Source organism: Lepisosteus platostomus, chromosome 7 (assembly GCF_059453375.1).
Source record: "Lepisosteus platostomus isolate fLepPlt1 chromosome 7, fLepPlt1.hap1, whole genome shotgun sequence".
NCBI classification, from domain to species: Eukaryota; Metazoa; Chordata; class Actinopteri; order Semionotiformes; family Lepisosteidae; genus Lepisosteus; species Lepisosteus platostomus.
This window is the reverse complement of record NC_142617.1, coordinates 41,822,459-41,846,297: the sequence shown is the minus strand read 5'-3', so window position 1 is coordinate 41,846,297 and position 23,839 is coordinate 41,822,459. Positions and strand designations below refer to the sequence as shown.

Genomic DNA, 23,839 nt, shown 5'->3' with positions numbered 1-23,839 from the left:
ATCCCTTTCTCCTTCTATTGCAGTGACATGCCTTGTACAGGAAAGACTGGATTTACTATGTTTTTACTTATTTTATTATATTTGTACCCAAAGATAGAGTATGTTTAATAGTTATTTTATATGTAGAACATGACTTACAATTCTGAACATGATGGAGGATGCTGTTAGTTTGGCAAACATAATTTCAGACTTTTCTACATGTGAATGGTTTTTGTTCTTTACTTAATGTAAAGAACATACTTTAAAAAAACTAAAGAAAATATGTTTAATGAAAACAGGTGGTGGAGTACTACGTCTTACTGTGTAAAAGCTTGGTAGATCTGGTCTGACATGTCTTTGAATAATGTCTGAAGCTGGGGCCTGAACTAAAGGCTCCCAGCCAGGTCCTCAGCTCTGAAGATGCACAGCAGCAGGTGGCTTCAGCCATTCAGTGGTGATGCTGTCTTTTTTAATCAGATCCATTCTTCAGCTCTTGGCCTGAATTACCAGTTTATTTTGTCTGAGCCAAGTCTGAGCGCCAAAATTGCATCTTGGCACAATGCCGACGTCCATCAAAATCAAATCAAAGAGAGCTTAATTCCTCTCTTCCTTAGTCATGTGTTGTTAGAGACTGGTCATAATCTGCTTGTGTACTGATAAGGCATAAAAAAGTAAACTCTGAAAGCGGGATCTTAATTAATCTGTCAAAAATCAAACAAACATTTCACTGCTGAAATTGAGGAGATCACTGCTTCTAAGTCAGAGATGAGATTTTTTTGTTGGAAAACTAATTATATTCTAATTACCGTCGCTACCACAACTGCTACCTCATTGTACATTCCTAGCCCTTCACTGAACATCATAGATTACCTTTCACTATTAGCAATATCCATTGTCTTATTAAAAAAACGCAAATGTACCTTGGCTAGTATTAAAACTGCTTCTGCTACCATTACTACTGCTAGCGTTTCTTAAATTCATTCTGGACTTTTTTTATGAATAAAAAGTTTGCAGATGTGTTGTTTTTCAGTGTGCTTGCAGCATGCGCTTATCTCCACCTGCTCAGGGCAGCACTGTGAGGCAGTGACGTCTGACCTTGGTGTTTCGTGTCTTTCTCCCCCCGCAGGCATGCTGTGAGGAGGAAGAGGAGGGCCGCTGCAGTAACAGGAGCTCCTCCTTCTGCTTGCAGGTGGAGCACGCAGGCATCCGGACCTACTACTTTAGTGCCGAGAGCCGGGAGGACCAGGAGGCCTGGGTGCGAGCAATGAACGAAGCAGCTTGCGTCCACATCACACCCACAGAGAGGTACACGTGCAGCGCCTGGGGCCAGACAGGCAGATTCACCCCCAAGGCCTCGAGCCCCAAGTCAAACACCCCAAAGAGAAGGCTCTGCTGTGTGGGATCTGAGCACTACTGAAACACCCCGGACTGGATTTATTGGCATAGACACCATCCCAATATGATACACTCACAACTGCATGAATGCACACTCTGTTGGTCATCGTTTTTCACTTTTTTGCCTCATGGTTCCTTGATGGTGGACTGGATGCAGTATTAAATGAGGCTTTTGTGCCTCTAACTTTTCCCACGTCTCCTTCAGGAACAACTCAGAGAACATCCCTCCGGCAGGTGAGAATAACGCCATGGTGACGAAAGGGGTGGAGCCATACCAGCGCGGGGAGGGGGATGGCCGGGGAGCGGAGTCCCGGGACCCCAGCAAGAGAGAGGTCAATGGGGTCGTCGCCGCGGAAACAGTGACTCCCACCACGCCCCTGACCCCGGACCTGGACGGCAGAGGCAGGGGAGAGAAGAGGGCCGCCCAGCCCAACGGGTGGGGGAATTACCGCAAGCCGGATTCTTCAGCCTTCCACCCCCAGGAGCCCAGGGAGCCGCCGGAAAACAATGTGATGCGCCGAGGGTTTGTGCCACGGACGCAGCCCGAGAGGCTGGCGCAGAGGAAGAGCTCCATGAGCCAGCTCCAGCAGTGGGTCAACCTGCGCCGCGGCCTGTCGGCTCAAGAGGAGCTACGCAGGTAAGGGGGGGGGTGGGGGGCGTCTTCATGTTTAACACAGTTCCCACTTACTTTCCTGTATGTCACCCACTCAAACTTATTCCTGCAGCATAAAGGTTGCAGGTGATTGCCACAGTAAAGATCTTAGTGGACGGTGTCCATCTCCTCTGTGAGTTTAATTTTGTGGTTAGCCAAAATACTGAATATTTTTGTTTTTTAGCGAAATGTTCAATAAGTATACAAATTGTAAGTGAGTTTGTACGTTGCACAGCAGAATTGAGGTTAAAGCATTGTAAAGTATGAAGAGTTACTGTGGAGAAGCGGTACCGGTACCTGACCATGCTAAGACTGGTGGAAAACTGCAAACTCAGTTCTTTCCTTCAGTTGCCTGCTGCCTTCAGCCTTCCTAAAACAGATTTATCACAATTTAGAAATAAACGGCAAATGACTTCCCTGCTCTCCCACTCCGCAGCCCTGGCCGATACTACCAGACCAGCCGGGGGATGCCTGCAGACTATTATGGGATGTATGGGCCTCAGTACATAGAGGAGTACGGGCTGTACCCCCCAGGGGTGCGTCCGGACAGCATCTGCTCCGTCACGGCGGGCTTTGAGCGGGTCCCGCCTCGCTGGGCCACGGAGGAGAAGAGGCGGTCCCTGCGGGACGGGCCGCTCCACGCCAGGGAGCACCCCCGGGAGGCGGCGGGCAGTGGCGGCTTCCAGTGGGTCCCGGCGGCAGCCGCCCCTCCCGCCCAGCAGCCCCTGTACTACGCCCAGGTGGAGTCGGCCCAGAACTCCATGCGCCGCCTGTCCATGCAGCCCCGGTCCCGCTCCGTCCCCCGTTCCCCCCCCTCCTCGCAGGGCCCCTACCCCGCCGGGAGCAGAGCCTTCTCCCCCGTGCGCTCCCCCAGCACGCGCTTCGACAGGGGGGCGCCCGGGCGGCACCGAGAAGACATGATCTACGCCGACCCCTCTGCCTACGGTCTCCGGAGATCGATCAGCTCCCCCAAGGTACTTCTGCGGGACAGCGCTTGGCAGCGGAGTTCAGTGGCGAGTGTCCAAGGCAGACAGGGGCTCGTACTGATGGGCGTTAGGACAGAGCAGCTTCTGACAGGGGCAGAAAAAATCACATCAAGAACAAAGGAAAGGATAGGAGGCCGTTCGGACCATCCGGCCCATTCGTTAGTTAGTAGTTAATTGATCCAAGGATCTCCTCCAGACATTTCCTAAAAAAAAACAGGGCATAAAGCATAGCCCAGAAAACGGACATATAGATATGAGGGCATTAGCCACATCATATATTTATAAAAATGTTTATGCTGACCGTGGTAAATCAAAATGACATTATTACATGGAGGTCTCTCCTCAGACTGTTAGCTCTCATTGACTTTACCTAGTCGTCAGTAACACACTGCAGATTCCTCCATAGCCCCAGCAGCTCACACTTTCCTCCTCTGAATGTGCACAGGTCAGCACACACTTAGCACTACAAGCTCTGCAGAGCCTGATAAGAGAGTTAGTATTCACTAGAGTGGTGAGGCCCTCCTTTCTCTCACTGGAAACTCACAGCCGTCCTGTGGGTGAGAAGCCTCCTCCATATGCCTGTCCCACTGGCGATCAGTCAGTCATAACACCTAATGTTTTATGAACCCCGGTCATGTGCAGCTAAAGAGCATAATTCGTGCTTGGAATGGTGACATCCAGGTGACAGGGCTGGACATGGCTCCCTAAATGAGAGTTCTTACTGTCTGAAGCAGAGTGGGGCCCTTATATCACATTTTAATTAAACAGAGGGCCTGTTTCAGGCTGCTCGATTATTTCCCAACCCTTTTTCTATAGTCTTTCAATCAGCACAACACTTCACTCACACCTCAGCTCCTCGCTCACTTGCCTTTTCTGAGTCTCCTCCCTCAGACCTCCCTCTTTTGTGTTATGATTTTGAATCGGCCCTTCCTTGTTGCTCATTTTGTAGTAATTACACTTTCAAAGAAGTGCCATCGGCTTCTTTTACAGCCAGGCTCATTTGCTTTCTCCTCCAGTACGAGTATCCCAGAGACAGGAGGTCCCTGACCCAAGGAATGTACCATTACAACTACCCTGGCTCCCCTACTTTGCATGACAAAATGGTAGGTGCCTCCATAAGTCATTCTGAGAGAAATATTTGTTTTTTAACCAGCTTGGTAGAAATATTAACAGATAGGGTAGAGGGTCTGTTTCACTGGACAAAGCAAAATAAACCATGATGATAAGGTTGAAATGTTTGTCTGTGGCTATAAACTTTGACTTTACTTACAGAAAGTGGAATACACCGCACTGCAGACAATATAAAGTAACATCCTTCTTGCGTTGCAAAGCAGTGGTTGTTAATAATACATATCCCACAATTCATTGCGACTTGTTTGCTCTTAAAAAATACCATAACCCTGAAATGTGTTCCTTGACTGATAGGCATTATTGCACACTACATTCACAAGGCATATTGCTGTAGCACGTTATTGTAGCATCTTGTTGCTGTGGCTGGAGATCCACTGAAGGGCTTGTTGAAGGGAGAAAAGTCGAATTGTCTTTCTGTCTTGTGTTGGTGTGCGTGTAGACATGCCTTTGCTGCTTGGCTGGTGTTGGGTCAGCTTGCAACTCTCCTTCTCCCCGTTCTCTGTGTGTTTCTTTCTTTCTGCCACTGTTGCTGCTGCTGTTGCTTGGCACAGGATGACATTTTAGACCTACAGTTGCAGAGAAATCTGGAATACCTGGACCAGCAGGTGAGTGAGCTCCTGAGCGTTTATTGGGTTTATTGGCTTGGTGGCACACTATGGCTATATCTTCCTATAATAATAATAATAATTGCTTACACTTATATAGTGCTTTTCTGGACACTCCACTCAAAGCACTTTACAGGTAATGGGGATCCCCTTCACCACCACCAATGTGCAGCATCCACCTGGAAGATGCGACGGCAGCCATAGTGCGCCAGAACGCTCACCACACATCAGCGATCAGTGGGGAGGAGAGCAGAGTAATGAAGCCAATTTATAGAGGGCTTCATTACCCTATCCCTTTCAAATTTTTATTTAATAACTGTCATGCCTGAGAGAACTCTGATAGGTGTCCAGTCTCTTCAGGGTTTCTTTTCAGTTTTATTATTTTCTGAAAAGTGGAGAGAGATAGTAGCTGAAAATAGTGGTGTATTTCGCATTCAAGTGTTGAGTATAAATTTGATTTTAAGGGCCCACATGGTAGTTTAAATCAAAGCCTGTCCACTAGTCTCATGGTTACATACCTTAAATGTGCTGCTATACTGTAAGAGCCTGCACGAAGAAGAAATCAGATAATGGTATCTTGAGGTACAAGTACATGAGAGGTGGAGAAGTGTATAAGGAATGTTTCAGCCACACTGCCATGGATTACAGTTGAATGGTTAGGATGGGACTCTATGAGACTCAATGAAATGGACAAGGAACTAAGTGGTCAGGGAGATGGCCGGCATGGGAAGAGAGGTCCATTTTAATAATCTGGATGATAGCAGCTTGTCTATTCTTTCCTTGAAGGGTTGTGTTCCATACACCCAGGATTTTTTGTGCATAGTGACAGGCTGTGCAAAGTTCAGAGACTGACAGGAGCTCATGTAGACAGCTCCCTCCCCTCTGTCATCACCGCTGTGTTTACATGCACTGTGTGGTATGTAAAGCCTGGAGAGCAGCCATCTTGAAGATGTTCCATGTGGAACATCTGCTTTACTAGCCTTTATCCAAATATAGAGCAGTGGTAATGTACCACTTTGGACACAGTTCTCCTGGTATGGATTTAGTGCAATAAACTGACTCACCATATTGAAGCCACTGTGATACAAACTAGAAATAATGCATCACGTTAGCTTGCAAGGGAGGGTGCACTCCATTAAATGAGCAGGTTAATTCCTGCAGAGGCTCATACAGTGCTGGCCAGGCCTCACTGAGGGGGCCCTCGCTGGCAGGTGTACTCTGGGCTGGCCCGACCCTGGCCAGGGGCGCAGAGAGTGACGGTGTGTTTTACTCCAGGTCACAGAGAGCGATCACCTGATCAGTATGGTGCACAGAATGGTGGAGAACTCCTCACCCAGAGCAAAGCTCTACTCACAAGTAAGAGAGGAGAGAGAGAGAGTGACACAGAGACACAGGCAGGCCTGCGAGATACTACAGAGGGAATTTGTGACTCTGTAGTGAAATTTTGTAAAGGAAGGAACTGCAATCCTTCTGTAGGTAGCAACAGAATAAAAACATCAATAACAAGCTATTTCATGTCCAATTGATGCAGTTTGTCATTCCCCTGTTGAATGACACAATGATCCCCTTTAGCATCTTGAAAACATGTAGTCCAATGTATAAATTAGCTGAAGTGTTGTAGTATCTTCACTATATACAGGTACTTTTGCTGTGCAGAAATACAAGTATGGTAATTGACAGCATTTTAATGACTTAACAGAAAAAAAATCAGCAAAAATATGCTTGGAGATTAGGATGTTTATAGACTATGTACAGTATAATCACTTGTAATGAATTCCTAAAATACAACAAAAGATCCACTTAAAACAACTCATACCTGATTTAGGGCTGATTTAGATGGGTGTGTCTGCAAGTTTTCTAGTTCTCTTTTAGTTATCAAATCGGTCTTTTTCCGCCAATAATGAGCCAATTTAAGTTGTGAAGAGCTGAGTTAAAAAGAAGCAGCAACCTACAGGGATCTAATTAAATTGAGGACCCTGCCTCTCTAGGACCCCACACACCTGCTAGTTTTCATTGCATCTGAGCTCTGTACTTAAATACTTAGATGATCCAACAAATTCAGAGACACAACAGTTCAAAAGCAACATCCTCCATGTTTAGAAAGTGAAAAATTAAACCTATCAATAGGTCTCTTAATTATTTCGATAATTTAATTAAGCGCTCAGGTGGAAGCATAACCAGCAACTGTGTGGGTGTCAAGGACCAGGACTGGGATCTCGTGACTCTATATCCAGAGTATAAATGAAAAAGGTGCTTTTGATAAGGTTCTTTATAGGTTTATGGATCTGATTCAGGTCAATACATTGTTTTTTTGCACTCTAATAGCATCTGACAGAATGAGGTCTCATAACCTTAATTCTCCCAGATGTCCTGCCTGTCTCTCTCTCTCTCTGTCAACTCCCTGGCTATGTGGAGTGTTGTTGTATGGATGTTAGCATCACATCTCCAGACCCCTTTGTATTGTGAAGCAGAAGGTGTTTGTTTTCTTTGGTTGACTACTTGCTTTGTCAAATGAGCCCATTGCCCAATGTTAACCCTGTCACGGTTGTCCATTGTTATTGTTGTTGTTGCTCACTGTGTTTTCACCCTCCCACACTGCCTGTGCCATTTCTCCACCCCGTCCGCCCTCCTCCGGAAAATGTGCACTAACCGAGAGGGCTGGTAGGAAGTGCATTGTGTGTAGAGCAGGGAAGCTTCAAATAACTGAGAATATTGACTTACAACAGTAGCAGTCAATCGCAGGTAGGGTTAAAGTGGATTGAAGGAACATTGTTTTATTTCCTGGATTTTGTCTTAAATGGTACCAGCATAACGTTAGCTTTGAAATGAAAAGGCACATGCAAGGGAGTCATAATGTAATAATTTGACAAGAGTAAAAAAAAATGTTTTATATACAGTACAGTGCAGGGTATTTTGATGGAAAAATAACAGTCAGTACACTTGTGTATGAGTGTCATATTGAATGGTTGCCTGAAACACTAGGGCAAATGCCTTGTGCAGTCTTTGTGATTGACCAGTAAAGTCTGTCTCAGTATCTGTATGAACGATTGTGAAAGCTGTGCACAGTGGAAGAGTGCAATGGGCTAACCATGAAACTGGGACAACCCGTTGCCATCCATATTGGCACCACATACGGTACCTGAGGACATTTCGAGCATCCAGCAGATTGCAACCAAGTTTACAACATGTCTTCTGTCAGCTCCAACAAACTAACATTTTAGCCTTCTGAAATATTTCAAATGATTATGGGGGCCAGATTCCTGTGAACCCCCAATTGAAAAAGTAACAGAATTTTTCTTTATGTCGCATTCCAGCAAGCATCTCCATTCCATGACATCTACAGGGACCTACACCCTTCTTACAAGACCAGCGAATTGGAAGTTGATGTAAGGCTCTCTCTGGCAGATTTTAATTTAAGCTATAAAGCCCAAGTATATTGAGAAAAATATATAGCAGAGTCTTGCCTGTTGGCCTGGCTTAGCAAGACAACTGATCTGTGTTTCTTGTAACTAATGTAGCTCTAAGTAATTATTCAATGAATGGAGGATGTCTTTTTTTTAGCAGCTGTTTGTTTTTTATCACATGGAAAGACAGGAACGTAAGACAAGGGTCATCTAGCCCATAAAATAAATCAATCTGCGTGCATGTTTTAAAACTCTGTTCTCGGTTACTCAGGCTCCTCTCTCTGTCTTTCTCTGCCACAGAAGCTCCTGGGCCGACTCTGCGAGCAGAACCGGGTCCTGAAAGACCAGGAGGCGGCTGTGCAGCGCCTGCGTATTGAAAAGGTAATGGGGGTGGGGCAAGGATAAAGCTACAGCCCAGCAGGCTGGTGGAACACTACCCAGGAGGAGGGTGCATCTCATTGCTTTGTGTGTACCCAATGTGCTGTTGTTCGCACAGGACGGTCTGGAAGGTGTGCTGGTGGCTACACACCAGGAGCTGGACCTCTACAGAAGCCAGCCCTCCATCGCCGAAAACCTACGGCTGAAGAAGGAGTCCCTGCAGAACCAGCTGATCAACATCCGCGGGGAGCTGTCGCAGGCCACCAGTGTACGGAGCAGGGCAGCAGGGGGCCGGGGTCATGTTATCTGGGAATGTACAGGCCAGCTGGGGAACAAACCCGTGGTCCTGGAGAGCCACAGGCCAGCTGTATTTATAGGTCACCCCTTAAGTAATCACTACAGAAAGGTAGGGAACAGATACCATTTTTTCAGCGGCTCATCCTGCCCTAAAGTCATGGTGCTCAGGTTTTTGGTTTTAGGTGATCTCTGAATTAGTTGGCCTCATTCTCTGTGAGACGGGTCAAAACAAAAACTTTTCCAGTCCTTTAGATCTCAATCAATAATGTGTGCTGGCCTGGGGCTCTCAGGTCTGATGTCTGTACAGGAGACCTGAGGAGAAAGGGAGAGATCTGAGAGTAGTGATGCAGTGTAAGGCCAGACCAGGAGGTGGGAGACATTAAGAACTGGGAGCAGTAGTATGAGATTTTTTTTGTACACAGTTAAATCTTAACTAGATAAGGGGGGGGGAGAAATGGTGAAACACAACCCAGGAAAAGGTTCTGTTAACCATGTCTTTCTAGTGGTGCAGGGGTGAAGGATGTGATGGAGAGAGAGGCGGACATGAGTACAGTTCTCTCTGCAGACCGCAGACCAGGGTGTGGGGGTTTTGTGGAGCAGTTAGTGTAGAGTGATGCCAGACCTCTGCTTGACCTGCTCATGTGTTGGGTCTTCAGGTGCTGTCCACCACACGGATGGAGTTTGAGGCCCTTGAGGATGAGGTCAACGCCATCCACAGTGATCTCTGGGAGCAACTTAACACTGGCGGACAGGTGAATGGACACCCTTCAGTGGTCAGGACCTGTCATGTACTCATGTCAAGTGAACCTCAGGCACAGATGTTCCAGAGTTTGAGGCACAGGCTTGCAGTGATTATAGCTATATTCATTTATCATAGTCATTAGCGAATTTTGAAAATCGGTATTTATCCTTTCAAATAATTGAAACCTGGAGTTTAGCTCTGTGGAATAAATTGTATATAATGAGCTTTATCTGCTTTAATGTCATAATTTTGAAAATGTTAAATATGCATTTATTTGATTGATTTATTGATTAAACATCTCAGTGTTTTAAAGATCTAAAAAATTATAATAATTTAGCACACAAAAAAAACTAAAAACAAAGTAAGAAATAGACCTGGGGCTTTTAAATCCCAAAGGAATATCTCCATAATGACCTGTGTGATGTAGGTAGGACTAAACATAAGAAATTTAATTTTATTAAAGCTAATATCTGGAGAAATTACTGGCACTTAACAAGAGGATTTCAAAATCAATAATTAACCAACAACATTTAAATTATTCATCCCTCATTACTGATTTACCGGCACAACATTATTTTTATGTATTGTCATGTTTTTATGGCTCAGTTTGCAGTGTTCAATAATGCATGGACAGGCCACTGTGGATAAAACAGCAGCTGTTCTCAATGGACTCTGCGTGGCATTAACAATTTCAGAGCTGACTGACTGCTTTTGAAAAGGCATGAGTATCGGATGTCATTTTCCGTGCCCATTTGGCCTTGGTTTTCACCTAGAGAGGCTGAACACAGTTCTAAGTTATCAAAGGCAAAAGTTCAAAGTTATTCCAAGTTTTCAAAATAACTCCGGAGCCTGCATCCACAGACGGCAGAAATTTGCTGGCTTGTTAATGTCGGCGTGCTGGTGACCTGTGATTGTGGCTTTATTGTCTTGGCAGAATGAGCACGTGCACAGGTACTTGCAGAAGGAGTTCTGGAGGATCCAGGATGTGCTGGAGGGGCTGCACAAGAACAACCCATCTAGGGGGACAGACACCGCCAAGTACAGAGGTAAGCAGAAGAGACACCTTCACAGGCAAGAAGGAAGCAGGAGACGTGGGGCAGGCAGGAAGCGAGAGAGGACCATTAGGAATTTGGAGAGGTGCAAAAAAGAGTGAATTTTATCAAAGGTGCAGGGAACTTTGGAAGTCATGAGTAATCGCCAGATGTGAGGATCATAAGAAGGGCAGAAAGACTAACAGAGGCAAAAGCTGGGACATTCAGAATGAGCTGCAGGAAAAGATATTGATGCAGACATGAGAGATCCAGACTTAACTGCAAACAAATGTTGAGGCAGCTCCAAACACCAGTAGAAATCACAGCCATTCTTCTACTGATTTTCTAGTTTGTTTTTTAAAGCTATAATTTGAGCTCTGCATTTTGCTGAGCCACAGTTGGCTAGTTATTTTTTTTTTTATTCCAGAAGAAGACATCTGTATATATTTACACCTTTCACAGCTTATAATTTACATAATTACATTAATCACCTCATCTTTTCATTACTAATGTGTGAACAGGACATGCTGCTGTGCCCAGTTCATCCCTCGTGATCTGGAGAGTGTTTTAGGGAGCAGGCAGTGCTGTAATGACCTCTTGCTGTCCTTCTCTCCACCAGCGACCAGCGCGGCCTCCGGCTCTTTCAGCACGAACAGCCCGGCCAGTCCGCTCAGCTCGGTCAGCCTCACCAGCCCGCTCAGCCCCTTCTCCCCTGTCTCGGGGTCCCAGGGCTCCCCCACCAAGCAAATGGGTACTGAGGTGAGCACCAGCTACCCCCATATCCTCCCGACCATATCCTGATCCTAGCACCCTAATACCCCAACACAAGATCAGGGGGCTAGGCGGAAGTGTGTTTCAAAGAATACAACTAGAGACACTTCTTTGGCGGTTAGCAAAGAGCCCAGCCACTTTCTGGAATCGAGTGTGCAACATCTGGTAAGAGCAGCTTTGATCTGACAGGAAGGATTGAAAGGTCTTCTGTTTTGCAGCCCTACTTCAGCTGTGATGTTTTAAACACGATACACACACCTTACCTTGCTTGACCTCTTCCACACAGGGCTGTCGTCGACTCCAGTCGTCTTGTTTGATGGGTCTGCTGTCTGTGACTATTCACATCTCATGTTCTTCTTGTGTACCTATACATTTTATAGATATCTTAAGGTTTTACTTTCAGACACTGGAAGAGGACAAAAACACTTACTACCACCCTCAAAGCCAAAGATTTCAAAGCTTTTGAAGGATGGACCACTGTTTCTGTGTCAGAGAGCCTTCTCGTGCTTTGTGCAGCTTTGAAAACAGATGGATATCCCAGTCTTCGTGCTCTTTTTGTTGGTAGTGTGTTGTTGAGTTTACTGGCACAGGAGTCTCACTAAACCGCCGTTGGAAGGACCCCAATCTATTCGGCGCCAGCTCCAAGGCTTGGCAAAGGCCTTTAAAATGGCATTTTACAAATTATTGGCTTTCTTCTGCTGCTGTCCTGACCCTGCTGTGCTTTGCTAGTGGTCGCTCGATGCTCTCAATTACTCCCTCGCTTGTTCATGCACTTTTTTCCCAGTGCCCCAGTTTTTACACCATTTACCGACCATGCTGAGCAGTCCCAGACCCCATCGGACTCCCTGTTCACCCAGGACAGCTTTTACGACAGAATGGAATTTTAATGTGGCACTGAAACAGGGATGACATTAACTTTTAAATGAACTATTCTCAACTCAGTCAACTACTCTCAACAACTCAGTCACTCAGTGTGAGTTAGGTTTTATGTACGAATAAAGTAAGGTGAATTCTTTATCTACTTTATAATATGAATAACTTTTAAAAAATTCATCTAACAGCAAAGCACATTTTCACTTAATATACTTCAGCACACGTGAAAGGTGCCTTGTGAAAGTTAACATTACAGTATCTTGTTCAAGGGTAATTTATTTTAAGCTCCTGTTCTGTCTCAAAAGTGTCTGGGCAAGCATGGAGTCATGCAGTCCCTTTAAATAATGAGCTAATCAATTAGTGGAAAAAGTACTGTGCAGAAGGACAACTCACGAGCAACTATTTCCATGTAATTCAAGTGCAGAATAAAGTTTGTGCTCTGCACAGACAAGAGGGGGATGCGATCCAGCTAAAGGTTAAATTTCCGCTCCTGAAACCTCTCTGGCTTGGCTGCTATTCCTAATGCACTCTGTGCTCTGTCTCTCTTTCGCTTTCTCTATCTTTTTCTGTATCTCTCTCTCTCTGCCTTAGGACATTGGCCCACCGCGGCCCCCACTCCCCAAATCCTATCTCCCCCTGGAGTCTCCCCCCACCATCCCCCCTTCCATCCCCCCCCTGCCCTTTGACAGCACCCCTTGGCTCCGTGGCCTCGGTCTGCGGTCCGACAGCATGGAGGAGGAGGATGACGGGGAAGAAGGGTCTCGACGCAGACAGGTACCTCTTCTACGGGACAGGAAGAAGGCTCCCCCCCAACCAGCCCTCCATCCCCCACCCCTCCCCTGGGTCGGTCTGCCTTCGCCACAGCCACAGCCGAACCCCCAGCCCCCTCTAATAAACCCCCACGCACACACACTCACCCCCTTTTCATTCCAGAGCTCTTGTCGCTGTTCGTGCGCTGTCCTGAAATATCGGCACAAATGACAGCTGGAAACAAACTGCGTGGAGGCCTTCAAAGCACAAGCCTCCACATCTACCAGTGTCTCAGAAACCTTCCCTTGTTATTTTAATTTAATTTGTTCCACATTACTACAAGTGGTTTGAATTAAACATAAGCTGAAACCCGTTTTTTAAGTCAGTAAAAGTAAAAGCACGGCAGGAAATTGGATCCAGTTTGGCTGATGACAAACATCTGTAGCCATCGCAAGAGGCAGTACAGAGGGTACAAGGATGAAAGCCTCCACTTATTGTTGTGTTTCCAGTTGTTGCTGGCTTTGGGGCCTCTAGCTTGCCTGAGGTTCATGTGTTGAGGAGAATAATGAGGTTATTTACAGAGGTAAGAAGCTCCTGAGGACTCATGGCTGCCCCCACTGTTGCTCTCTCAGTTGTGACGTGTGCGTTCCTTTGTCCATCAGTCTGTCTGTCCCTGTGTCTGGTCATGCAGTCTGTCCTCTGTCTCTGTCCTTGGAAAACTGTGGCACATCTTCCTGGGAACTATGAATTGCGAGCTTCTACGTAGGGTAGCCTGGCACCAGATTATTTTTTTAATGAACAAAATTAAAAAATCGGCAAGGTTGGTGATATAAGTTACTTTCAAACTCAGTGCTGAACAACAATCATTTTAGATTCTGAAAAGAGCTTGTGAGGTTATTTTCTATCTTACTGCACAAGGATGAGAAATTTGGAATTATTTAGAGCCGACCATGAAAGAGTTTTTTAAAATGGCTTAAAATGTATTCTTACCAGTTTCTTTACACAAATGGCTGAAAAATAAGAAAGGAAACATGAATGTTTCAAGAATTCTTGAATGTTTCAAGAATGAAACGGGTAGTTTGAAAGGATCAAAAATAAGTTTTATTGAATGAAAAAAGTCAAATTATCCAAAAGTCAGATTATCAAATTATAATTACATTTTCCACTCAGCAGAGTGGACAGCCTATTGAGCTGAAGTTTAATTCCTAATTCTGTACTGTTGAGAGGATTAGAGACTTTTGGAGTGACCGATCTGACGTTCTCTGACCATTTTAATAAACCCAGATCTTGTAGGATCTCTTTCTCCAGATGTGAGTGAGCCAGGGAGCTGGACTCAGTGGCACAATGCCCTTACTGTTTTCTCCGCATGTGTCCTTTTACACACACCGTGACTTAACAGAGCCAATGCTCTTCTGTTCTGTATCTGTCTTCCAGCACAAATTCTCTTACATGTCCCACATGCCCACTGGGGAAAAGCCCAACGGCAGCGAACAACAGGAGGCAGAGCATGAACGACAGAGCAGTCAAAATAAAGGTACCATTGGACAGAAAAGAGTTCTTCTTTTCCCAGGCGAATGTGTTGTCTTTGTGTTGGTTGACTTTTGTTTTCATAGTTGTGTAGTTGTGTAGCTGGCCTGTTGGACACAGTGGTCAGCTAAGCTGTCTCACATCTTCATGTTCATTCCCTGGTTCACAGAAGTTATTTCCAGGAACTTTAGTTTCCTCTTACATCGTAAAATGTGCTGGTTGAGTTGGATATGACCCTCTACCAGGGTCTGATGATTTGTTCACATGAAGAAGGGAGCTAGGCACCTCATTCCATTCTCACCTTAGGTGAGCCTGTGCTCTGGATTGAGAACAGGTTCCACAGAAAGGACGTCTTCAGAATCCACAGTTTAACACACACCAAAGGACACAAGTGGAAACTACATACACTTCCATTTAAAACTGAGAACAAAAGGCACATTTTTATACAGGAGGTTTTGGAGGTTTGTAACAAGCCAAGCAAGATATGTAGTCATTTTGTTGAAGCCGATACCCTGACTTCTTCAAATAAATAACCAACTGAGGATATTTATCAACCAGCCAAAACAGGCTATAGATAGGCTGTACTGCTCTCCTCTGTAACATTTCTTATGTCCTGCTTGGAAAAGGCTTTCATCATATTTATTTATCAAGACCATTTAATAAGATATAAGATAACTCTTCAAAAAAGCTGACTGTGTTCCCAGGGTTTGGAGCTCAATTTCTTCAAGTTATATAATCCAGTGTTTCTGCCTGTTTGCTTATTTTTTAATTAATTGTCTGCTTCTAGTTGGTGTTGTTCCCCCAAGGACTAAGTCACCTGCAAGGGATGAGACAAACTCTTCAGATCCCATGACCCGCAGTAAAGCCTCAGGGAAGCAGCCCAATGGGCACATTTCCAGGGTAAGGACCACATGGGGCACTCAAAGCACACAACATCTGATTGAGCCTATGGTTTTAAATTGGGCATCCCTACTTGCAGGAAAGTGACTGCCCCAGGTTTCTCACAGTACTTTTGTGCCTGTGGTATACATATAAGTGTATAAGAGTTGCCATTGCATGGTACATGAGGATAAGCTACAGAATGTGGATGTGCTTGTGTCTTCTCCATTTTATGCATAGTGTTGTAGCACCGTTCAGTTCTGTTACAGCTGCATCGGGGCTACTCATCTATGATGCTTCTCTGCAGTAAGAGCTGTATATAAGTAAGATCTTAAACAGCTGCTCACTGTGCAGTAGAATCTCTTAGAGACCTTCTGCAGGGGCAGTGATTATTAAGCCAGAATTGTTTTATTTCAGGAGCGCCCGAAAAGCGCGGTGTTCCAAGCAGAGGTGAAGTCCAAGATGAGCGTGGAGGAGCAGAACGAGAGGATCAGGAGAAACCAGAGCAGTTCCATGCGGGAAAAGAGACGCAGCCTGCAGCTCTCAAGCGGGCAGCAGATAGACGGCCTCAAGCCTACCGTCAGCTACAGGGTGGTATGAGCCACTTCTCAGCCCTGACAGATTGGTAGATGGGTCCGGTGCACTTCCGCTAATTGGTTCCCTTTCGCCCACGCAGGTACGTCGGAGGCTGACTGCTCACGAGGTCGACATCAAAGACCTGGAAGCAGCGGTACGGGGGGAGGGGGTGGAATCTCCACGCGAGGAGATTGCGCGACTGCGCCGCCTACAGGTCGAGCCTGAGCACTACGACCTGGACATTGGCAAGGAGGTAGGCCTTGAACTGGCTGCTTTTTTGACCTCTTTACAACCTAATGAAATTACAGTAATCGACCTTTTTTTCTTCTACTGTGTATAGTTTTTACATGGTAAAGTTACATTTCAGAATTAACCATACGGTCCAGAAAAAGTGAGGTGAAATTAATTGTGTGTGATTTTTCTTCCTAATTTCAATAAGCTGCCAGCCAGTTTCACCTTTTTTTATTTTTAAGTGCTACTCACACCAGTCACTAGTGGCGCAAACAGTAAGTTCTGTCCAAAAATCTATCCGAGCAGCTCTTGATGCCAGACAAGGTTCTGATCCCGGAGCGATATCTGGATGCAGAACCCGAGGTGATGCTCAGCCCGGAAGAGATTCAAGAGAAGCAGAAGAAAGTGGAAAGAATCAAGACACTCATCGCAAAGTCAAAGTAGGTGGTAGCATTGTGAGGTACTTACAGCTGAACCTCAACCAGCTAAGATGAGGCCCAGACGGACCCACAATGGGGGAAGTGCCAGCCCAAATCGTGACTGTTGCTTCTCTGGCCTCTCTTCAAGGTGTAGAGTGCCTTAGCCCGTGACTTGAGGCTCCATACCTGTTCCATCATTCTCTAATTTAAGCTCCATAAAGAAACACAATGCAATCGCCAGCCTCAAGCTCCACATGTGTTTTTGTTTAACCATCACCTCTTGCCCTTGCCTGCAGGGGGGGGGGGTTAGGAATTCGTCACAGCTGGACAGGATGAGTGTTTTTACTTCATATAGATTTAATTCCACTTCCAGGACAAGACTAAGAATACTACCATTTTCTGTACCATTAGACTCCACAGCATTCTCAGTTTAAGTTTATTTCCTAAGAAAGATTATTACAAACAAGAGGACCCATTCAGCCCATCTACTGTATCTGTTTGACAGTAGTTAATGGATCCAGGGATCTTATCCAGCTGTACCGTGAATGAACCCAGGGTATCGGTTTGAATAACACGTCAAGATGCCTTGCTCCAGACTCCCACAACCCTGTAGGCCCCCTTGTCCTCAGTACCAAACGCACCTCCACGTAGTCTCGGCTCGTGTTCCACTGTTAATGCATGAATGCGTCTGTGGACACGGCAGCTTCGCTGTTCTCACTCCGCCTCCCCCCCGCGCAGCCTGCAGAACATCGTGCCCCTCCTGGACGGGCCGGCGGACGGCCAGGCGGACCCGGAGCAGCAGCGGCAGGAGCAGGAGAAGAGGATCGAGATCTCGTGCGCCCTCGCTGCCGAGGCCTCGCGCCGGAGCAGGCTGCTCTCCGGTGAGGACACCAGGCCGGCCCCGGGCTCACTCGCTCCACAGCTGTTGGCCTTATCCAAAAACACCAAGCAACATTCCCCCGTGATTGATGTCAGAAATGCAGGATTACATGGCTTTTTACAGGAAATATTTACCCTCACGGCAGCAGGACAGAATCCTCTAGCAGGATATCAGATGTGGAAGAACTGCTGAAGTCACTGAAGCACTTGTAGGCAGAATCACAGCTGTTGTTATCCGCACCTTGAGGGTCTTTGTGAGAACCGACTAAGTTTGTTTTTTGTGGTTTGCCTTTTATACCGAGCCTTGGCGGTTTTCCTAGCATTTCAGATCATGAACATTCACTGCAGTCCTGAAGATATTTGCGCAGCACTCATTTCTAACCCCTTCATTTCCACTTCAAGCCTCAGCCCTTCTTCCACCGCATGTCCCACATCAGCTTATCACATTAATTGATCCATCAGTTCGTCATACCAGCTGAGCATTCTCATCCACGCACATGTGACAATACACCATATCTGTATGCACAGATATAAAGGCCGTCTTTCAGTGCCTTGTTTTCTGAAGATGTGAATGTCGTTTTAGACTTGTTGGGCGTAGTCACATCTTCTGTCAGACTTTTAACGTTCTTTGGAGGTCTCACTTCAGTCTACAGCGATTCCAGCTGTAATGCACCTTCTTAAGCAACCTTGCTCAACTTCCCACCTATCCGCTTCGGATACTGCATCTCTACAAAGCTAGCTGTGTTTTGTTTAAAGCAGGATATTTTGTTTTTTTTTATTATTCACTCCATTCCATTCCAGCTCAGTGCGTCTCCCCCAGCCCTTCAGCCTCCCCGACTGACCTGGTCCCCCCCCTTTCCGCCGACCACTCTGACTCCTCCCACTTCATGAAGGTCTGAGGCTGCCCCAGGTGAGTCCCGCCCACAGCACTGCCGTGCCAGTGATAGCCCCGCCCCCCCGAGCCCTGCCATCAGTTCACACCCATCCTGCTGCGAGCCTGTGGTTTGAGATAGAAGGAAGAGATAGTCTGTACAGAGGTGTGCTGAGCAAGTCAAGGACTGCAGGGATGCCTGCTTGATCATACTGTAGTGCCTGAGGTGAGGCTCACAGAATTTAATGCACATTTCTGTTTTTATTTCCCCTGGAGAATTACCTGGAATCATTCTAGTTTTATATTTAATTGATCACCTGTGAAGGAGGTAAAGAAGGGTGAACAATTTTACACAGTATTTGATCAAGATGGAAGTCCTGGAGTCATTGTTTTGTAGCCAGCTGGGAGTTCACTCTGGTTCTTATCTTTTAATAACCTTTTCTTGCATATTTTGGACACTTGCACACTCTTTGTTCCACTTAAAGTTCCTCCTGTGTAATTTTGGGAGCTTGAAGGAGCTTTCTAGAATCCCTTAATATACCATGAAAGTAACCCTTGATTTTCAGATGCTGTTTTATGAAATGTACATTGGATAAGGAGTTGAAAATTGAATAAGTGTGTCGCTGTATTGAAAATATCTCAGTTTCTGAATAGTGACTGGGCTATCTAACTTTGGTGAATTTTGTATTGTCAGTGAAAAAAGTAATCAAGCAAAATCATTTGACATTTTCATCATTAATGTAATACATATGGTAAATACATATGACAAGACAAGAGTGTCATGCGGTTTCAAAATGTATTTTAAAGGAATCAGGTGATCTACCGGAGCCACTAGGCTGCTTAAATATTAGGCTTCTGCTTCAACAGCTAATATGCGAAGATCAAAATATTCATCAGAAGGACGCAAATCAGCTAACTTACTGCTTTTCTTAATCTTTCTTTCTCTTCTTTTCTCAATGTTCTCAGCTCAGGCCCTGGCTGCTGTGAAGTTCCATGGAGCAACGTTCTGAGCACTTGATGAAGAAAGAAACGTTTTTTTTTTCTTTTGCCCATAGAGTATATTTTTTCATTCCGTTATTTTAATGACTGCGAGAGAATATGAGTAAGAACACTGGGAGCCCACGACTGTAACGTTCTCTGTTATGTCACGGAGCAGTACTGGCCTACTAACTCTAGGGGGGGACGTCATCTTGTCCATACGACCAGCCACAGGCAGTCTCCATTAACTGCTAATCGACGGCCAGAATCTCCGCTGATTGGCGTGTGTCAAGCAGAATGCGGTCATTTTGGAGAAGAACGTCGAAACCCTGCTGTGGTGAGAAAGCAAGCACAGGTTGGAGAACATACAGTATCTGATTGGTGACAGATTTCGACACCAGTCATCTAGAACCACCAAGCATTCATCAGACACAGAGGAGTGCAGTGCAAGTTCTCTAAGCGTTACTGCTTTTCCCTTTTGTTGGTCTTAATGGAATGTAGCTGCGGTCGGTAAAATTCTAAACCCGGATTGAGCCAGATGGTCACAAGGGCTCTGCTTCTGACAGGGCAGTTCATTCTGCATGGGGCTGGGAGCCATGATACACTGTACGGAGACCAGGCAAGAAGGTCGATGGTGAGGGGAAGTGATACTGTGGGGGCTGTGGTTGTTCCAGGGTGTTGTAGACCTCACCAAAACTCAAGAACCAAAGTTAAACAAGAAAAGCAAGAAGACATCTCCATGCACCTCTAAATGACTAGACATCACTCGGGCTGCAACAGCCGGCTGACGTTTTAGTGGTCTTTTCAAGCCCAATGCCTGAACCTTTGCGATCGCAGTGCAATCTGACCGTACCCTGTTGATCTAGGCGGAGAAAAGACAGGCCGGCAGCTTTGCGTCCTTTAGCACTGGGACCAGTCCACCAGCAGCTGCTGGTTCCAGTCATGTGGAGTGAATGTCAGCATTGTGGGTTGGAGTTTGTAGCATTTCCAAGAGCACAGACTTTCTACTTGTATACCTGCTCATGGCTCAATCGGACGTATGTTCCCAACACACCAGAATTAATCATGCTCTGTCCAGCTCCATCGAGGCTCTGCTTCGATGAAACTCTAATCCCCATTTTTCTTCCTTAAATAGGGCTTGTTGTACTAGTATCCCTGCAGTGTGACATCTCTCAGCACTTTTTTGATAAACCCTATAATTAGGTATACTTATGTACTGACCGTTCCTTTTCATTGTCTTTATTGTACACAGCGCATTCGCTGCATATACCTGCAGTTGTGATACTGATACTCTTAACATCAGAAAAATTGTAAATGAAACAGAAAGAAAAGAAGTGACCTTAGAATTTTAAGTTTGCTTAGTTGAAATGCCTGTTTGTCAAGGTCAAGATGGATCAACAGCTTGCAGTACAGACACTCAACGCAAAGCATTTTTACCTATGACTTCAATCACAGGCTTTAAAGCTAGCAAACGAAATTGTTAACTGTTACATTTGTATTTGATATTTCATTGATACCCATCTTAAAATAATCAGATGTTGACTTTGGGTTCAACTTTTTTTATTCATTTAATGGTGTGCAGAAAAGGCGTCTTTATGGGTTTCTGTTGTAACATCAATGTGGTGTGTGCTGTATTTTTTTTAAATACAAAATTCAAAGCCAAATGTTTACATGAAAAATACACCTCCACTGTACATTTTCTACTTGTACATTTGCAGAAAACAGGAAAAGCAAACTTAATAAAGTGATATTTGCTTTTTGTATCACTTCGATAAAACTATCACGGCCTACTCAGAGAGATTGCAGATCATTTGTTTCGTTTCTAGATGGAACACACTTTTTATGGTTTGAATTGTTGGGTTTGTACTGTAAAAGTTCACAGGACATTTCAATTAGGCCTGAGCATGTAATTTAATCGTCACAATGTCTACATTTCATAAAGGAGAGGACTGAGTGCTGAGTAGTGGTTAGGACTCTGAGCCAGAGAAATTCTTGCACTTCTTCTTTGAGCTAATTAACTTTAGAGTCGTTCACTTTGGTTTTGCCTTTGCTCAGCATGGTGACATCCACCAGGACAGTGTCTTAGGACAGCGTTTGATGGTGAAGAGCATGAGTTGAAATGACAGCGTGGATTGGCTTGTTCTCTCTCATTTCCGAGCACTAAATGCTCTGAATCATCTACAGTGGGCACCTGGAGCCTTGATCACCTAGCAGGTGCCTGTCCTGCTGCTGAGGGCTTGCTCAGCTCAGAAGAGTTCAGACGTGTGCCCCCCCAGAATGGGCACCAGAGTCACCCAATGTAAACGGCTATCTTAGATACTGAAAAGGCTGTGATATACTCCTTCTGCCAATGAGTTGCTGGCCCGTTCTGGATCTGACCTGTCTCCTGTCTCTACTGCGAGCACTCAGGCCATCAGACCAACCATTGGCATTTGAGCTTTAAAACTGTGGGTAAGGGTGCAGCTCTCACGTCGGCTGTGCCCTTGTGTGAGTGGCTTTTACTTGCTATCCTATTACACGGAGAAAGTGTTGCCTTCTGTTTCTGTGAAAATATATCCACTGTTTCTAGCTAACATTGAGCTGTGTTTATTGATAAGCAAAAAACAATAAAATAAATCAAATGATAACTTTTGAAGCAGTTTTCATCGATCCCAAACAGCAATCTTCATAGATACAGAAAATGAAAGCAGGTATGTTTTTAGCTAAATAAAATAGCCAGATAGAGTTTCCTGAAAGGCAGCTTGTATATCTAACTAGAAAAAGAAATACATGTGGAATCTGCATATTGGAAAAAAAAAACTTAAAATGAGCAGAGTGTGCAGCACTTACTGACAGTGCAGTTGCCATTGTTGTTTAAAGCGTACAAGACAGTATACACTGATTACACAGAGATGTTGCATTAAGTTAGAATGTATTTGTGTGATAATCTAAGTCACAGTCATTGAGCACCCACCATAGTGTTTCACTTAATTCCAGTATATTCATAAAACACGTTAAATGGTCAACCAAAGGGACAAGCTAAAATGGGCCTTGTAAGAGCGTTAGGTTAGGTTATTTGGTTCAAATGGAAAAAAAAAGTGATTTGGTGCGAATGAATAAAAACAACAACTTTGTCTTGGTAGGTCAGATACCCTCAGGTCATGAGGATTGTAATACAGCATTTTCATGGTCTGTTTAAAACATCATCAGCCTCTAATGCCTGTTGACAAAAGGCTCATTTTGACCAATCCTGCTCTGTCCAGCTGATATAAACAAACCCAGGAGATCTGACCCTTGTCTGTGTTGTTGTCAATGACCAGAGATGGGGAACCTACCACTCAGCAGAGAACACTGTTAAAGTCCGCTTGTCTGCTAGATCAGAATTGTGCCCGTTTCGTTGTCTTTTGTGGTTAGAGGAAATGTGTTAGTTTTCAGTGTTGCTGTTTGGGGGACGTTAAAAAAACTGCTTGTACTATGCAAAAAAATAAAACAGGCTTGCTTTAAGAATTTATTGTTCTTGCAATAAAGCGAATGTATCTGAATAGTTTTGCCTTTTTGTTTAGATGATTTTAAGGGAATACAGCAGTATTTTTTTCCAACAGAATAACAGCTTACTCTTAATAGTAATATATTATTAATGTTATTTTTGGTATCATTGTTATTTTGTGGATATGATGAGTAACACTGCCAAAAACATTGCAGAGCCCTGCCACATTAAAATGTGCAGACTTTACACACTGATGATTCGTATGGGGACACAATACCAAGCACAAAGTGGAGCAGACCCAAACATAGCAATATCTGATCCCTTGGCCTAGCATGTCACATAGGCCCCAAGGCAGATGAACATGAAGGGGGCTGATTTTTATCCACAGTTGTGAGCCCCTTTTTGGAAAACTGGACGACTATCTGGATGTAGGGGGTCATTTTAGTCTGGCAGAGCTCGACGCTAATGATGTCTGTTGCAAAAGAACTAGCCTGGATCACAGACCAAATTAGGTTGTCATAGCACTGCTGTAGCAATAGATGTGTTGATGTGTTGGTTCTGGGGAAAGTTACTTGAAAAAAAGTATTTTTTACAGTTACACAATACCTGTGTAAGGGACTACTTTTTAAAAATAACAATAATCTCAGAGAAATTCCTGTAAAGCCATCAGTTAGAGTGTTCTGTGGATGTGTGGATGTCATTACCATGTAGACTCATTAATTTTCCCTTAAAAGCAATGCCTCTCAACTTCTTATTAAGAATTACCGCTTATTAAGTAACTTGTAGCTGTAACTAATTACTTTTTAATAAGTAAGTTTCCCAAACCTTTTACGTGTTGCAGTGCAGAGTAGCAGCCTGGATTGAGCCCCTCATGGACCGGGCAGTACTGTAAAAGCCAAGGTTTAGATCTGAAATGCAAGATGTGTTTTGTCAATACAAGTTTGTTTCAAAATGTATAATTTAAAAACTCCAATAAAATGTATTTGAAACAAAGATGAAAGCCTCATATCCTCACCTAT

General features: G+C 44.8%; 1 protein-coding gene across 22 annotated transcripts in view; it reads left to right on the top strand.

Moving 5' to 3' along the window:
- The window catches only part of plekha6 (pleckstrin homology domain containing A6), a 91,917-nt gene extending 68,097 nt beyond the window's left edge, over positions 1-23,820 (top strand). For 13 of the 22 annotated variants that reach the window (XM_088640442.1, XM_088640440.1, XM_088640441.1 and 10 more), the window contains 21 exons: positions 1,106-1,284; positions 1,580-2,011; positions 2,463-3,000; positions 4,029-4,115; positions 4,695-4,748; positions 6,024-6,104; positions 8,063-8,134; positions 8,453-8,533; positions 8,649-8,798; positions 9,484-9,579; positions 10,504-10,615; positions 11,220-11,359; positions 12,836-13,018; positions 14,429-14,528; positions 15,309-15,421; positions 15,818-15,994; positions 16,077-16,229; positions 16,514-16,647; positions 17,365-17,507; positions 18,307-18,415; positions 19,343-23,820. In XM_088640442.1, coding sequence (XP_088496568.1) covers positions 1,106-1,284; positions 1,580-2,011; positions 2,463-3,000; positions 4,029-4,115; positions 4,695-4,748; positions 6,024-6,104; positions 8,063-8,134; positions 8,453-8,533; positions 8,649-8,798; positions 9,484-9,579; positions 10,504-10,615; positions 11,220-11,359; positions 12,836-13,018; positions 14,429-14,528; positions 15,309-15,421; positions 15,818-15,994; positions 16,077-16,229; positions 16,514-16,647; positions 17,365-17,507; positions 18,307-18,404 — 3,123 coding nt within the window. In that variant the 3' untranslated portion in view covers positions 18,405-18,415; positions 19,343-23,820. Of the gene's footprint in view, positions 1-1,105; positions 1,285-1,579; positions 2,012-2,462; positions 3,001-4,028; positions 4,116-4,694; positions 4,749-6,023; positions 6,105-8,062; positions 8,135-8,452; positions 8,534-8,648; positions 8,799-9,483; positions 9,580-10,503; positions 10,616-11,219; positions 11,360-12,835; positions 13,019-14,428; positions 14,529-15,308; positions 15,422-15,817; positions 15,995-16,076; positions 16,230-16,513; positions 16,648-17,364; positions 17,508-18,306; positions 18,416-19,340 lie in introns of all 22 variants that reach the window. The other 9 variants (XM_088640435.1, XM_088640436.1, XM_088640430.1 and 6 more) reach the window with 8 other exon arrangements.
- Positions 23,821-23,839: the final 19 nt, after the last annotated feature.